Consider the following 17,970-nt stretch of genomic DNA (forward strand, 5'->3'; position numbering starts at 1 on the left):
AGCTACTCGCTATGTCCATACTTACAATACAACATCGCAAGCTACTCGCTATGTCCATACTTACAATACAACATCACAAGCCACTCGCTATGTCCATACTTACAATACAACATCGCAAGCTACTCGCCATGTCCATACTTACAATACAACATCACAAGCCACTCGCCATGTCCATACTTACAATACAACATCACAAGCCACTCGCTATGTCCATACTTACAATACGACATCGCAAGCCACTCGCCAAGTCCATACTTACAATACATTATCGCAAGCTATTCGCTATGTCCATACTTACAATACAACATCACAAGCCACTCGCCATGTCCATACTTACAATACAATATCACAAGCTAGTCGCTATGTCCATACTTACAATACAACATCACAAGCTATTCGCTGTGTCCATACTTACAATACATCATCACAAGCCACTCGCCATGTCCATACTTACAATACAACATCGCAAACTATTCGCTATGTCCATACTTACAATACAACATCACAAGCTACTCGCTATGTCCATACTTACAATACAACATCGCAAGCTACTCGCTATGTCCATACTTACAATACGACATCGCAAGCTACTCGCTATGTCCATACTTACAATACAACATCGCAAGCTATTCGCTATGTCCATACTTACAATATAACATCCAAACTACAATAATACAACATTGCAAATTGCACAACACCAAGTTACTCGTTACGCGCTATGTGAATACTAAAACACAACAGCGCAAGGAACTCGCTATCGCTACTCGCTATTTGAATACTTAAATCACAACAGCGCAAGAAACTCGCTACTCGTAAAGGCTACTCGCTATGTAAACACTAAAACACGAAAGCGCACAAAACTCGAAGTCCTTCATCTCCATAGCACAACACAACAGCACAAGGAACTTGCTATCGCTACTCGCTATGTGAACAGGTGAACACTAAAACACATCAGCGCGCAAAACTTAAAGCCTGTCATCGCCATTTTACAACACAACAAAGCAAGTTACTCGTCACTCGTTAAGTCCAGTACCAGTGGTGTCTATGATAATGTTTCTTTAACTCGGAGTAAGGTTCTTCATCTTTTTTTGTACTCTTGTCTGCCTGCCAGGGCAATTTTCGTCTGCTTTTGTTCAGCACCACAAAGGGTCGTTTCTCGATCCCGCACAACCCCTGTTTAATTTTGATGAATCCGTTATTTCCCCACTTGTGTGACCAAGAATTCTTTATAAGCCAGTAAGGCACGCCATTATCCGAGCCGTAGCCGATGAGAAGTACAGCGTGGTCTGTTTTGTTGCCTGGCAACCAACAAATTGTCGATATTGTTAGCAGCTTGCAGACAATGATAACCTTGAAATCTGAATGCAAAGATAACTCTTCCCAGCCTCCACATATCGAAAAAAAGTCTTAGCAGCTTATCATATTTTCTTACATGTGCAGGATTTTTGGTCAGGTTGATATGCGAACAGCATGCTGGGAAGATTTTAGGGAGCGCAATTCAACATGGCGTCGTAAACATGTTGATGTGTTCCTAAATGGAAGAAGATTGAAATGAAATAATTGTAGGTTTTAGCAATTCTGCTCCCGGAATATCTTCGTTAGTTCGATTCAAAAATCAACAATGGCATCTTTGGACGCCATGTGGTCCCGGCATGCTGTTCGCGTATCACCTCGACCCAATCCCCCGCGCAACGTGAGATTTCTCTCACTGTGCCAGTACCCCGTTCAATGGTTTTTCCATCTCAACTTACTGCAGTGTTTGTCAGACATAATACCATCGCTGTAGAACTTGAGAGACTTAGGGTTCGCGTTGATGGAGATGGTCGCCGGGCCGTGATAAGACAGGGCCTTTTTTAGCGCTATACGGTTAAACCGCTTCACACGTCGATAGCTCGTGATTCGAGCTCCTACAGTCAGGTTCGACGTTTTACAAAAGCCTTCCTTTAAAACAGAGAAACACAGAGTCGATTTAAACTATGGGTTGAGTTACAAAGATGACTAATCAAAAACAAAAATAGTTCGCCTGGCTTGAGCTCTTTTTTTCTTGTCTTTTTTTCCCCAAACTTAAGTCTCCTGGTTTACTTACCTGTCCCCGGTAGTGACCGTAACTTTTTGTCGTGGCAAGGCCGAACTTCTTGACCCACGAGAACGCTTTCCAAGTCCAGCCACCTAAGCAACCGTTATTCCCATGATACACTCCGGGCGTAGACCACGTGCAGTCGAGTAGCTGCTGTTCTGCGAGATTCAACAGCTCACCTTTCTACTCGATATACGGGATGTTAGTACATACGGGATGTTAGTACATACGGGATGTTAGTACACATGGGATGTTAGTACAAACGGGATGTTAGTACATACGGGATGTTAGTACATACGGGATGTTAGTACATACGAGATGTTGGTACATGCGAGATGTTAGTACATACGGGATGTTAGTACATACGGGATGTTAGTACATACGGGATGTTAGTACATACGGGATGTTAGTACATACGGGATGTTAGTACATACGGGATGTTAGTACATACGGGATGTTAGTACAAACGGGATGTTAGTACATACGGGATGTTAGTACAAACGGGATGTTAGTACATACGGGATGTTAGTACATACGGGATGTTAGTACATACGGGATGTTAGTACAAACGGGATGTTAGTACATACAAGATGTTAGTACAAACGGGATGTTAGTACATGCGGGATGCGATATTCAACAGCTCACCTTTCTACGCGACATACGGGATGTTAGTACATACGGGATTTTAGTACATATGGGATGTTAGAAAATACCGGATATTAGTATTAGTATTGTGGCTATTATTGTTTTTGTTTTTATTGACATTAACCGAGCTGTTGTTGTTGTTGTCATCGGTGTTTTTGTTATGGTGAATATTGTTATTGTTTTTGTTGACCTACCTTAACAAAGCTGTTGTTGTTGTTGTTGTCATCGGTGTTTTTGTTATGGTGAATATTGTTATTGTTTTTGTTGACTTACCTTGATAAAGCTGTTGTTGTTGTTGTCATCGATGTTTTTATTATGCTGAATATTGTTATTGTTTTTGTTGACCTACCTTAACAAAGCTGTTGTTGTTGTTGTCATCGGTGTTTTTATTATGGTGAATATTGTTATTGTTTTTGTTGACGTACCTTGACAAAGCTGTTGTTGTTGTTGTCATCGGTGTTTTTGTTATGGTGAATATTGTTATTGTTTTTGTTGACGTACCTTAACAAAGCTGTTGTTGTTGTTGTCATCGGTGTTTTTATTATGGTGAATATCGTTATTGTTTTTGTTGACGTACCTTAACAAAGCTGTTGTTGTTGTTGTCATTGGTGTTTTTATTATGGTGAATATTGTTATTGTTTTTGTTGACCTACCTTGACAAAGCTGTTGTTGTTGTTGTTGTCATCGGTGTTTTGTTATGGTGAATATTGTTATTGTTGTTGTTGACCTACCTTGACAAAGCTGTTGTTGTTGTTGTCATCGGTGTTTTGTTATGGTGAATATTGTTATTGTTGTTGTTGACCTACCTTGACAAAGCTGTTGTTGTTGTTGTCATCGGTGTTTTTATTATGGTGAATATTGTTATTGTTTTTGTTGGCCTACCTTGACAAAGCTGTTGTTGTTGTTGTCATCGATGTTTTTGTTATGGTGAATATTGTTATTGTTGTTGTTGACCTACCTTAACAAAGCTGTTGTTGTTGTTGTCATCGGTGTTTTTGTCATGGTGAATATTGTTATTGTTTTTGTTGACGTACCTTAACAAAGCTGTTTTTGTTGTTGTCATCGGTGTTTTTATTATGGTGAGTATCGTTATTGTTTTTGTTGACGTACCTTAACAAAGCTGTTGTTGTTGTTGTCATCGGTGTTTTTATTATGGTGAATATCGTTATTGTTTTTGTTGACGTACCTTAACAAAGCTGTTGTTGTTGTTGTCATTGGTGTTTTTATTATGGTGAATATTGTTATTGTTTTTGTTGACCTACCTTGACAAAGCTGTTGTTGTTGTTGTTGTCATCGGTGTTTTTATTATGGTGAATATTGTTATTGTTTGTTGTTGACCTACCTTAACAAAGCTGTTGTTGTTGTTGTCATCGGTGTTTTTGTTATGGTGAATATTGTTATTGTTGTTGTTGACCTACCTTGACAAAGCTGTTGTTGTTGTTGTCATCGGTGTTTTTGTTATGGTGAATATTGTTATTGTTGTTGTTGACCTACCTTAACAAAGCTGTTGTTGTTGTTGTCATCGGTGTTTTTATTATGGTGAATATTGTTATTGTTGTTGTTGTCATCGGTGTTTTTATTATGGTGAATATTGTTATTGTTTTTGTTGACCTACCTTGACAAAGCTGTTGTTGTTGTTGTCATCGGTGTTTTTGTTATGGTGAATATTGTTATTGTTTTTGTTGACCTATCTTGACAAAGCTGTTGTTGTTGTTGTTATCGGTGTTTTTATTTTTATAAATATTGTTATTGTTGTTGTTGACCTACCTTGACAAAGCTGTTGTTGTTGTTGTCATCGGTGTTTTTGTTATGGTGAATATTGTTATTGTTTTTGTTGACCTACCTTAACAAAGCTGTTGTTGTTGTTGTCATCGGTGTTTTTATTATGGTGAATATTGTTATTGTTTTTGTTGACCTATCTTGACAAAGCTGTTGTTGTTGTTGTCATCGGTGTTTTGTTATGGTAAATATTGTTATTGTTTTTGTTGACCTACCTGAATGAAATGAGCCGCCTTCACGGCGCCGGCGGTGGCAAATGCCCAGCACGAGCCGCACGTCCCTTGGCCTTTGGCGGGATTCACAGCGCCTGCACAACGATTAGGGACACATGTCACACTGAAGATCACGCAATTCTAAACATGTCACACTCTAGATCACGTATTCCTAAACATGACAAATGTCACGCTCAAGGTCACGCAATCCTTAACATGACACATGTCACACTGAAGATCACGCAATCCAAAACATGTCACATGTCATACTCAAGATAACGCAATTCTAAACATGGCTAATGTCACACCAAAGATAACGCAACCCTAACATGACACATGTCACTCTCAAGATCACGCAATTCTAAACGTGACACATGTAACTCTCAAGATCACCCAATTCTAAACATGTCACACTCAAGATCACGTATTCCTAAACATGACACATGTCACGCTCAAGGTCACGCAATCCTTAACATGACACATGTCACACTGAAGATCACGCAATCCAAAACATGTCACATGTCATACTCAAGATAACGCAATTCTAAACATGGCTAATGTCACACCAAAGATAACGCAACCCTAACATGACACATGTCACTCTCAAGATCACGCAATTCTAAACGTGACACATGTAACACTCAAAATCACCCAATTCTAAACATGTCACATTCAAGATCACGCATTCCTAAACATGACACATGTCACATTGAAGATCAGGCAATCCTAAAAATGTCACATTCAAGATCACGCGATTCTAAACGTGACACATGTAACACTGAGGATCACGCAACCCTAGACGAAGCTACTTCAACTCAAGACTAAGCTGTCAAAGGACTGACGACCGTTGATTAAACAGCATATCCACATAATCATTTGTCAAATGATGCCTCATAATCACATGTCTTATGACATCACATGATCACGTGTCAATTTTTTCTTACCGTAATCCCGCCAGTCCAGCTGGTCAGGAACTTCAAACATTCTTTTCGAGTGCTTTATCTTGGCGTGCATTCGCTTTTTATGTTCTTTCTTTTTATTTTTTCTATTTTCATGACTTTCACCGCTGATTCCACTCCTTCTGTAGCCGGATCGCGGGCTTCGCCACCCTTCATAGTCCTTATTGTCTCCATGGTAACCATCTGACGGTTCGTCCTCCTCGTCTTCTTGCGTTTCATCATTGACATCATCATCTATGACGTCATCGTGATCATTCATGACGTCTTTGCTTTCGTCATCAAGTGCGCCCTTGTAGCTTTTGAACTCGTCGTCTGTTAGATCGGCGAAGTGGTTGGGTTCCAGCTTGTACGGTAGGCTGCGTCTGTTCATTGAACGAATGTATCTACGTTGAAGAAATGAGAAAAATGCAATGAATTTGGAACTTGAGTTTTCAAAGCTGTCTTGTCAATGCGTTCGGATGATGTGCGCATGTGTGCGGCTCAAACTCTCAGATCGGTTCCGCAGTCTCTTGTGGAGATTTACGACGTTTATTCACACCGTCGTCACACCCTATCACGTTTTGATATTCAGGATTTATTTGTTGTTACTTAGAACCTCAAAAATAGTAGGGGTGGACAAATCTTGACATTAAAATTCGCTTACAATCAGTCTTCGACACCTTTTAATTTCGCCCTTGGCCTAAACCTCAGAAAAAAAACACCGGTTCACCTCTTGGACAGTATCTCAATTAGATATCATTCGTGGTTATCATGGGTGATATTAGAGTTCTTGTAGGCAAGGTAGTAAATCATTTACCTGACATTGTGTCTGAATATGTGCTTTCGTCTGCGGTGTTCGGAATCGTCTTCGTACACCTTGTCGTGCTGCTGTCGGAACTCGTCGAAGTCGTCGTCGACTAGGTCACGTGAGTGTCCGAGTGACGTGAACTCCGCCATCGGGTTAATCGACATAGCAGCGCCCTCACTGCCATGGGAGAACTTAGAGATGTCCCAGCACCATTTGTCATGTCGAACTAGAAACACAGAGAGAACTTAGCGATGTCCAAGCACCATTTATCATGGCGACCAGAAACACAGAGAGAACTTAGAGATGTCCCAGCACAATCTGTTATGGCGAACTAGAGACAAACAGTGAACTTAGAGATGCCCCAGTACAATCTGACATGGCGAACTAGAGACAAACAGTGAACTTAGAGATGCCCCAGTACAATCTGACATGGCGAACTAGAGACAAACAGTGAACTTAGAGATGTCCCAACACAATCTGTCATGTCGAACTAGAGACTAACAGTGAACTTAGATGCCCCAGCACCAGTTGTCACGGCGGACTAGAGACACAAAGAGAACTTAGCGACGTTCCAACACAATCTGTCATGGCGAACTAGAAACAAAGAGAGAACCTTAGAAATGTCCCATCAATATTTTCATCGCGAACTAGAAACAAAGAGAGAACTTAAAGTTGTCCCTTCTCCATTTGTTAAGGCGAAACAGAAACACAGAGAACTTAGAGATGTTTCGACACCATTTATCATGGCGAACCAGAAACAAAGATAGACTCTTAGAGATGTTCCAACACCATGTTTTATGTCGAACTAGAAACAAAGAGAGAACTTAGAGATGTCCCAGCACTATTACGATGTGGTATGATTACTTATGATGCGGTATGATTACTTACGATGCGGTATGATTACTTACAATGCGGTATGGTTACTTGCGATGTGATATGATTACTTACGATGTGGTATGATTACTTACGATGCGGTATGGTCACTTACGATGTGATATAATTACTTACGATGCGTATTGATTACTTACGATGCGGTATGATTACTTATGATGCGGTATGATTACTTACGATGCGGCATGACTACTTAGGATGCGGTATGATTACTTAGGATGCGGTATGAATACTTACGATGCGGTTTGATTACTTACGATGCGGTGTGATTACTTACGATACGTATTGATTACTTACGATGCGTATTGATTACTTACGATGCGGTATGATTACTTATGATGCGGTATGATTACTTACGATGCGGTATGATTACTTACGATGCGGTATGATTACTTATATGATGCGGTATGATTACTTACGATGTGGTATGATTACTTACGATGCGTATTGATTACTTACGATGTGGTATGATTACTTACGATGCGGTATGATTACTTACGATGCGGTATGATTACTTACGATGCTAATGTGGACGCCGAGGATTTTGTAGCTTTCAACCCTTTTAATCACGGAGCCCATGAGTTGCAGGGCATTAACTGGCGAGGGCTGGTACTGCAGGAAATTAATGACTAATTCCCGACACTTTTTGGGGTTGAGCCTCATCCCACGCTCCGTAGCAAAATTGCAAATATCATTAGCAATAAATGGCAGATAACTTGGCGAGTACCTGGGAATCACTTCAAAGATGGTGGTGTAATCAACATACTTAATGCGATATGGCCAAGTGCTCGCCAGCCTGTTTACAAGTATAGCAAACAATAGTGGAGCAAGCTTAGTGCCTTGTGGTATGCCCCCATTAGGGAACACAGGCGATGAGGTGTGGCCACTGATTTTGACGCGCTGTGGTCGGGCTGTGAGAAAGGCAGCAATCCAATTTTGGAGATACTCGTTGACTCCCAGGAGGTCGAGCTCAGACATTAAGACGTTATGGTCGACTAAGTCAAAGCCCTTTGAAAAGTCGGCAAAAAATATGCGCACATAATTTTCGCCTCTTTCAAGCGATTCAAGGATGCAATGGAGAAAATACACCAGGGCCAGCACAGTAGACTTCCCTGATACAGAGAACTGTTTAGGGTCAAGCTTATCCTTGAATAAGCACGTAGACTATGTAGTTAAGAAGGCAAACAAAAGGCTCTACGCTCTCCGGCTCCTTAAGAAATCTGGAGTACCGGTCCAGGATCTTATTGCCATCTATTGTGTACTCATTAGATCTGTTGTGGAGTACGCAGGTCCAGTATGGGCTAACATAACAGGGTTCCTTGTCGACATTGTTGAGGGCATCCAAAAGAGGGCCCTCCGTATCGTTTTACCCAATCTACGATACAAGGAGGCCTTGGAAACCAGCGGGCTCCAAAGTCTTGCTGACCGCAGGCGCGAGCTTTGTATCAGTCTCATGACCTCCGCTAAAGAGCTAGAACCCCTTCGATCTGTAATTACTGGAGGCGTAATTAATAATGTGCATGGATACTCACTAAGATCCGGCAGTATGAATACCTACAAACATATTTCTGCAACTAAATGCTTTGGTGACTTTGTTACTTATCGATTTCTGTAATAGTATAACGCTATATGTGCTGGCCCTTTGCCTTAATTCAGTCTGTAATACTGCCATGGCAATTGAATAAAACCCCTATCTATCTATCTATCTATCTATCTATCTATCTATCTATCTATCTATCTATCTATCTATCTATCTATCTATCTATCTATCTATCTATCTATCTATGATGACTTACGATGCGGTATGATTACTTACGATGCGGTATGATTACTTACGATGCGGTAAGATTACCTATGATGCGGTATGATTACTTACAAAGCGGTATGATTACTTACGATGCGTATTGATAACTTACGATGTGGTATAATTACTTACGATGCGGTATATCAAATATCCCCTTGTCCTAAGTCCACTTGTTGAATGTGTGGTAGTCGATGACGTAAGAATCATAATATGAGACAAGTACCGTATCGTAGCCGTCCATCTCAAGGCGCATAGGGAGGGGAGGGTCAGTCTTGGTGGCGTAGAACACGTACTTGTTATCCTTGTGCATAACGGAGATGTTGTACACCCACTTGGTGCACAGGGTGTCGTGAATAAGGGCTTCGCCGGCGTACTGGAAATACAAACGGGATACCTGTGGTGATATTTGAAGTGCATGGTTTATTAGGTTATTAGTCGTAATTTGTCCATGAACGGTATGCAATGCATGCAGATATACCGATTTGAAGGTTTTCATTTGGTGATTATTGTTGCACAACTTGGTTCACCTGTATTTATTCTAACATTGAATAAACCTCATGGATAATAAGATGTTTGAACTCCTCCTCCCCAATGCCCCCCTTATGTCAAGTTTCCAAAAGTCCCTGGGCACCAGTCCTCCTCAATTGGGGGCAAGCCTTACTGAGTCGCCAGTGCTGGCAAACGCAAGACTAGTCCCAGCACCGCGCGGTTAAACCAGCCTTTTTGTTTTGAAATGCCGCCTTTTTTACGGCTGTCACATTTTAGCAATTGCTAACAAAACTAGCACAAAGTTAAGGCTATGATTTTGTTTTATGACTCCGTCATTATTAAACAAATCTGCCATCTTTTGTACCGTATGGTTTAAATGCTGTACAGTTAGTCAAATCAGCGACTGAAGTCAGCCTTTCGTACTTTTACTCGAACGAGTACGTTTTTAGCGTAAGCCGTTTTTTGTAACAAAACGCTGGATGAAGGGGAGAGGTAGAAGGGCGTTTGCCTCCCCCCCTACAAAAAAAACGCCCCCTCACAACTCCCGCTACAAAAAGAAGCGCTTCTCCCCCCTTACAAAAATAAACGCCCCCTTACCTCACGTCCACTTTTACCAAGCACAGTCACTTCCATCTTACCTAGGTTAGCGTACCTTGGTAAACTTTTTGACTTGTAATCAGAAGAAAAAAACAGTTACTATGAGCATCTTTAGTCAGTTGGCAGGGGCGGTAGGGGGGGGGGGCTAGGTGCCCCCCTATTTTATGACATTTGCCTTAAAAATAACAAGAAATATCAGGAAATATACGGAAGAACAACAAGTACGTCCCCCCCCTCCCCCCTTTCTCCCGCCCTTTCCCAAAACTTCTATAGGTTTCTGATCTTTAGCAATAAACATAAGCAAAACGGTGTAAACAGTTCTGTTATTTTTATTTAGATATAAATTTACATGAAGTAAGCTTATCGGCAGAGTAAAATCCACTAGTTAAAGTGGTAAATATACTTGACAGCGCCATAGCCGACAAAAAGCCTTCAAAAAAGAACACAAACAAAAAAGAAGAAAACGTAAACCAAGGGAACCACTTTTATTTAGACCAACTAAAATCATCCTAGAGTTATAATCTATGAAGTTATTTTCTCTTAGTAACTGCTACTGCCATAGACTTATATAGAGTACAAAACACTGATGTGGTTGCCTCAACGTAAAATACACGCGATCAAACAAGACGATAACCTAAATACAATAACTAAATACCGTATATCTATCTGAAGCTATAACGAAATCCTCAACTTTACTGTCTACACCTTGCTCGTATTGTTTGTACTCTAGGTAAGGTAAGGTAAAACCCTGCAAGCGACTAGCATGCAACAGTTGAGGCAAGACTTCACGGCTGCGGAGACACACCGAGTGAGGCTTGAGGCATGTGTTGAGAATCGGGTCGTTCTCGTGGAACAGGTGCTTTAGCGACTGACTCATTGCACATGCGTCAATAACAGCTCCCTTACCTTCCTCGCTGATATTATAAATTGCTAATGTCATCGTAAAATACATCAAATCGTTCACGAAAATATTTAGCTGTATGTATAGCGAATTCCTCAACTTGACTGTCTACACCCTGCTCGTATTGTTTGTAATCTAGGTATGGTGAGGTAAAACCCTGCGAGGAACTGCGAAGGGTTAATCGAGAGAAGACTTCACGGCTGCCGAGACACACCGAGTGAGGCTTGAGGCATGTGTTGAGAATCGGGTCGTTCTCGTGGAACAGGTGATTTAGCGACTGACTCTTCGCACATGCCTCAATTATAGCCCGCTTACCTTTCTCGCTGATGTTATTGTAGGTGATGGTAAGAACCTGCAGGGATCTATTTTTAGCCACAGACCGGGCGAGCGCACACATTCCTTCGTCATCTATACCAGCACAAGCTACGGACAGTTCCTCTAGATTTGTGTTTTTTGACAAAGCTTTAGCAATATCTCTGACACCAAGCACATCTATATTACAATAATCAATACGTAGATATTTGAGTTTGCAACTGTTTTCTATAACTTTAGCAATAGCTTTTGCTCCTTTTGTACCTATAATGTTCCTTGACAAATCTAAATGCGTAGCATTTTGAATGACTTTTGCTAAAGCAGAAACGCCGGTGGCACCTATACAAGAATCTTCTATTTGAATCTTTTCGAGTGTTGTGTTTTGCGAAAGACCAGAAGCGATACCCTGTGCACCGGAATTACCAATATTACCATGAAATAGTGAAAGCAAAGTGATAGTAGTGTTGTGTCTCAACATTTCACCCAATGCTCGTCCTGCTTCAGGCGTCATGTTTTTACCCATAATCCCGAGTTTTCGCACTGTTGTATTCACCTTCAACGCTTCAGCAATACTTGCAACTTCAGCACCCCCTAAGTAGGCACCAATATAAACATCATTGAGACTAGTGTTAACTACTAAGACCTTGGCGAGCTCGCTTGCACATGCATCAGCTAAGCTATTAACACTAATGTCAATTGTTGACAGTGTTGAGTTGTTCTTCAGAGATTTGAATAAACTCGTCCCCATCTCGTACTCGGACTGATCGAGAACGCCAACATGCAGACAGAGATACCGCAAAGATTTGTTACGTGATAGCACATTAGCCATGGCTTCTTCAAAATTTCCATCATGAAATGGGAACGCCTCGAACAAGATGTAGAGCTTTTGAACCGATGAAGAAGCGGCTAACACTTCTGTTAACTGACCAGTCTCAGTTGCCATACCAGTATCTACACCATCAGCTATGTAGATAAAAAGATCACTAAGAGGACGCGAACCGCTGACATAACCAACTGTTTGCAGGCTCTCAAAATAAGTCAAATCTTGAGATAACAAATACGACAGTCCTAACAGTGTGGACGAACGATCGATATCAACATAAACTCTACACGGTAAAAGCTGGTACACGTTTTTTAACAAATTGACAAATTCGCTTTCTACCTTTTTGCATTCCACTAGACACTGACACAGCAATTTGAGAGCGATAGAGTGATTATCAGCATCACAAGAAGGAATACCTTGTGGTGGAAACTCAGGTACTTTCCGAGCAAGAGATTCAACAACATTCACTGCATCGCTACCCACCATCGCAGCGAGGTCATAACGATTAACGCATTCAAATAAACGCGTATCACCAATTAGTTCAGGTTCAACAACTCCTTGCCCAAGTCTGCTAGCTAAATAAACGGCACAGAAATAGTCCTGGAAAGACTTGTGAAAAAAGGAAAACATTTCAACTGGTCTTATCGCGCATTGAGGTTTTTGCCTTTTCAAAAACCCTACTCTTTTCAGGTCTTCTGATACTTTTGTCAGAGAAAAAGTGACAGCATTTTTTCTTAGATTTTCAAAAGCAACTTTACCGATTTCCAAGGTTAGCGTTTGAATATCGTGTTCGTCTAATTTTCTGTTTTCCTTCTCGAAATACCTCCTTATATGTGAGTATGCTACCTCGTCGTACAGTTCCCTCATAGTAATATTGTGGCTAAAGTCTTCTCTCGTGTGGGCTTTAACGCATTCTTGATAGCAAAGACAATACAGCGCTACTGTGAGGGGATTAGACAAGCTTAAATTTCTAATCGAGTTGGAAAAAAGTTGACTCTCTAAATCGGATGGGAAGAAATTACTAATGTAGTCATCTACATTACACAACCCCTTAATCTGCAGAATGTTACCCCCCACGAAGTGCCTGTACAGGGTCTTGTCTGGTCTGCTCGTAACAAGAATATAGCTAAGGGCTAACGCATTTCTGCTGATTACCTTATTTAAGCTTTCTTTGACGCTATTTGCCTGTAAGGGAATTTCATCTAAACCATCCAAAATAACCATTACCTTTCCCTGATTGTGCTTGATGTATTGAAAAATCACCAGCCTCTCTTCAACTGTGATCTCCTCAGGTAACAGCTGTTCTTGGATGGCTTGGAATATCCCCCCACCTTCATTTCCTTCCTTCATTTCACTGCACTTTAAGACGAGGAGTAACTCCACTTCTGGAAAGGTACTAGATCCAGACAAGACTCCTTTAGCCCAGTCTGAGGCCAATTTCTTGGTCAAGGTAGTCTTGCCGGCACCCGAGTCACCCTCCAAAAGCACCTTGCACGCTTTCTTCACTTTCCCATCAACAACAAACATATTATTCATCTTCACTTCAAGATCAGTGTCTTTTCTAACGATCTTTGGCTCCGTGAACATGCTGTCAAGGGAGAAGTCGTGCTCTTCAAGGTTTTCTAGGGGCTCTATCAGCGCCATTTCACCAGTCGTGTACTTTTCACACAGACACTCAATGAAGTGTGTGATAACTATGGGGAAAACAAAAATAATAAGATAACTCTTCAATAATATGTACATATTTCAAATAATGCTTGGTATGATATTAAGATATCATAGATTATATCCCACTGATGAATTTTCACGCGCGCTCATTGGTCAATACGAGTCACGTGCACATTTTCACAGTTCTAATGAAAAAAAATTGTTGCATGGATTGTTATCTTTCGCGAATGGCAAAAATTCCAGTGCACATCAGCGCACGCAGAATACACTTTTCGCATTTCCAGTGTAGTCACTGGGATATAAAATAAATAAACCCCTTCTTTGGCTCACTGTGATATCTTCGCTTCTTGGCCAACTGTTTATTTTTCGTACCATTTCTCATCCTTGGACATTATCCGCCGATATCCCAGCCGCCAGAAGGGGTTTATTTACTAAATAATGGCAGACCTGGTAACAGACAGATGGGAAATGGGTAATCAGAATAATCTTGATTAAGGGATTGTTCATTAAATACACCAAGGGGGAGCGAAGATTTTTCCTCAAGACACCTAAAAATGTGAGAGCCCTTCTTTTATTGTAAACATTTTTTTCGCTGGCCACCCCTTTCAGAACCCAAAAATTTTCAAAGCCCCCGCCCTTACGACATTAATAAACAAAAAAGTCTTTTAATCTAGAAAATGAAGTTGCCCTCCTTTACCGAGTTGATGATCCAGTCAAGTTCATCATTACTATATTTTAGAGTCCGACATCTCTTCTTCACAACTTTTGGTTTCAGGCCTCTCCCTTATATATAATTTTTTTTGTATGTAAAATCGTGTAAAATGGTGCATTTTTTTTTTTAAATCATCCCCCAATTCTATGTCAGCAAACAAATATATCATTTTTATGAATTTCATATATTGTACCTTCTTTCTTTGGAAGCTCCATATCCTCTGATGCTAAGCTGGGTCTGAATAGAAAAGCACAAGTCCAGGCTGTTATATCAACTACTACAACTTAGCTAGCCACGAGGTCATGATGTCTGTCTCGAGTAACTACAAATTAATCTCCAACCTTTCTCTGCTGACACATGCTTGTGCTAAAATAATTATGAGTACAACTTGAGATACATTTTGAATTTTCAACCTAACAAGAATTATTTCATTATAGTATTATAATACACCAAACCTTTTGATGATTTACCTCATAGATGCAGCCTTGTCTTCCTCAGTTATAGTGGCCACATCTTTGCTCTCTATCTTCCGACCTGAAACAACACCTTGCTGTTAACACACTGACGGGAACAGTGTATAATAGTCTACAATAAATTCTACATCGATGATAAAAAGAAAGGTACACTGTTGCACTTGCACTGTTGCACTTGGTGACTCAACTTGGAGTGAGACTATTGCAGAGACCTTTTTAATCTCCTCTCAGAAAAGGGGAGAAACACCTATACACTTACTTGATGATTGCGAGGCTATTGCAGACAAGATCTTTTCTGTATTTGAATCACTTTTACGTGTGACTTCAGCCGACAGTTCAGACACAATCTTTTCTGTATTCTTTTCTGAGGTAGATATTATCTCCTCTTTTGCACCTTCTATCTTTTCGGCAAGGTCTATGTCTTGCTTCCACCACTCCTCCAAAAGCTTCCCATAATCCATCTCTCCTAGAGGGGCAACATACAGGTCATCCACCTCCACCTGACTGATACCCCCCAAAGAGAGAAGAGCTGCTGAGATATCAGCCCAGTACCGATTGAAATCTGCTGTCTCCACTTCTGTTGTTTTAATGTGAGCATACAGATCGTTTCTGTAGTGCCTCAGTCTGACTACCTGGGCCACCTTGGTCTGGTCGGTAGCAGGAGGCAGCTTATCCCAGCTGGTTGTACTAGCTGGTGGAGCAAGACCACAGATGTTCCGCAGTAAACACGTCAACAGTGTTATATCATAGTCCTCTGCAGTGGTTGGGGGGCCGCTTTTAGGGAACAGGATATCCCACTGGTTAGGTTTAAGGACTTTCCTCTTAAGCCCTGTCAGAGTGCTCTTGTGAGCATTCAAACTGGCTGTAAGGGTGGCAGGAGGGTGGAATGAGCTGAAGTAGTTACGCAGGGATTTAGTTCCGCCATCTATCAGCAGGCGACTGAGTTTTTGGAAGTTGTCTTTTTTCTCACTGCCCGACAGAGCAGAGGCCATCTCATCTGTAAAAATTAAAAATATCTCAAAACAAATAATAGACAACTTCTAGCAAAATTCCCAGCCCATCCCTAACTCCGTAATCCTAGACCCTTCCGCCTACCTCCCCTCCCCTCTAACAAAGTTTAAAAGCGAAAGCTGAAATAGCATACATATATTGTTGGATGCGAGAGTTTAATATCGAGTGAAACTGCCACACTATAATTTAGTGGCCGCCGAAAAATTTGCTCGCATTTTTGCCAATACAAGCTAAGCACAACGATCGTCTCGGTTCCCCCCGGGCTGCGTTTGGCTGAAACTCATGAAATGCTTTATTACTGATCAACACGATCTTGATGGCAAATTAAAACTCTGATATAGGTATTCTTTTTCGTGGATGTGTTTGATGCGATAGTTTAGAAGCGAGAGAAACCGCTATTAGTTTAGTTGGCACCAAAAATTTGCATCGCGTTCGTTTGCCTAACCCGTTTCAAAGCGAAAGCGGAAATAGCATGCAAACATGTGAAAAATCAGTCACATTGCACAACAACGTACAATAAATGTGATAAATTAGCTTACAAACACGTCGATGTATGAAAATATGGCGTATAACCTGAGATTACGGCCAAAACGAGCCAGCAAAAGACATCTCAACTTACAGAATATTTGACACACATCACTTCACATAGACACAATGTTCGTGGTTTTACCCAAAATAAACCATATTTTACTCAAGAAACCACTCATTAATGTCTTTATAAGGTTCACTTACCGGTCTAATAAGGCTTCAGCCCTTTACTCGGGCGCACGCATACTTATACGGCGATCATAAATCACTGCTGTGTGAGAGATGAACTTCGCAGGGAAAGAAGACTGAAGGTGTGGCTATACCGCGGGAGACTAGTGACCACTAATGTGGGTATTAGCACAGGCAACCCAAGCTTCTGGAGTTGACAGGGTTCAAATGGTATGCCAGACATAACTAATTGATAAAAATTGATAATCTAAAGGTAATTGATAAATATGATAATAATTTATATAAATTTAGTAAATTGTTTTCAACTCTTTTCAGCAATTGATATACTCATTCAAAGTTTCCCTTACCAATTGATTTCATTTACCCGATTGATTTGGCGAATTCTATCTATGAATCGAATCGATTTATAATATAAATGGAGCTCCAAACGACCAAATCATTGCTTTTCTTCGCTTAATATTTTTAGAAATATTAAATATTATTATCAGGTTATATTTCTGTTTTAGACGACGTTAACGATTCCACAGATCACGGGTAGTTTTACTTTTAGTGACGTCATCGATGGCGTCACGTGACCATCTCATTGCGCCCCACTCAACATACATGACACATACCGAGTTTGGTTGCCATACGATGTTTCTTTAATGAAATATATATATATATATATTTTGATGACGTCATGTGACGACTTATGCTGTGTATATTAGGGAAGGTTAAATAAATACCCTGAGGGGTAGGGGTGGGGATATTAGAGCCGGGTGCTCCGAAAATTTGTACTACCTTAAAGGAGGGGCGCTAAAAAAAGGGCTCTCTAAGGAGGGCTCTCAATTTTCTTGATAATTCTTCTGAAATCTGGGGGTTGTTAAATGGTGGTGGTGGTGGGGGGGGATTTTTTTTTTCACGAGGGGGGCTCTGAAGTTTTAAGCTGCCTGAGTTAACACCTGAGTAAACAGGAAAATCTTCTTCTTCTTCCCCTCTAAGGGTATCTAATGAACACTCCCTAAGGAGGAGTTTGTTTCTACGATGTTGCAGAACTAATTAAAGGCACTTGCTAACTTGCTAATATATTATATTGACTTGTATTTCGAGTCAATATGATATATTCTGGGTCCA

The 17,970-nt window shown here is 40.8% G+C and overlaps 2 protein-coding genes across 8 annotated transcripts in view; both read right to left on the bottom strand.

The window, feature by feature from the left end:
• Positions 1-17,023, bottom strand: part of LOC116620204 — a 28,224-nt gene extending 11,201 nt beyond the window's left edge. The window contains exons 1-6 of one of the 7 annotated variants that reach the window (XM_048726619.1): positions 16,873-17,023; positions 15,488-16,126; positions 15,389-15,430; positions 15,127-15,190; positions 14,850-14,893; positions 12,553-13,970 (exon numbers count right to left, since the gene is read on the bottom strand). In XM_048726619.1, coding sequence (XP_048582576.1) covers positions 12,553-13,970; positions 14,850-14,893; positions 15,127-15,190; positions 15,389-15,430; positions 15,488-16,121 — 2,202 coding nt within the window. In that variant the 5' untranslated portion in view covers positions 16,122-16,126; positions 16,873-17,023. Of the gene's footprint in view, positions 1-12,552; positions 13,971-14,849; positions 14,894-15,126; positions 15,191-15,388; positions 16,127-16,872 lie in introns of all 7 variants that reach the window. The other 6 variants (XM_048726620.1, XM_048726616.1, XM_048726615.1 and 3 more) reach the window with 6 other exon arrangements.
• Positions 1-17,970, bottom strand: part of LOC5516076 — a 68,035-nt gene that overhangs the window by 39,056 nt on the left and 11,009 nt on the right. The window contains 4 exon segments of the mRNA XM_048726622.1: positions 4,717-4,808; positions 5,658-6,055; positions 6,469-6,685; positions 9,287-9,527. Of these exon segments, the coding sequence (XP_048582579.1) occupies positions 4,717-4,808; positions 5,658-6,055; positions 6,469-6,685; positions 9,287-9,527 (948 nt within the window).

Source organism: Nematostella vectensis, chromosome 4 (genome assembly GCF_932526225.1).
Source record: "Nematostella vectensis chromosome 4, jaNemVect1.1, whole genome shotgun sequence".
Lineage (NCBI taxonomy): Eukaryota > Metazoa > Cnidaria > Anthozoa > Actiniaria > Edwardsiidae > Nematostella > Nematostella vectensis.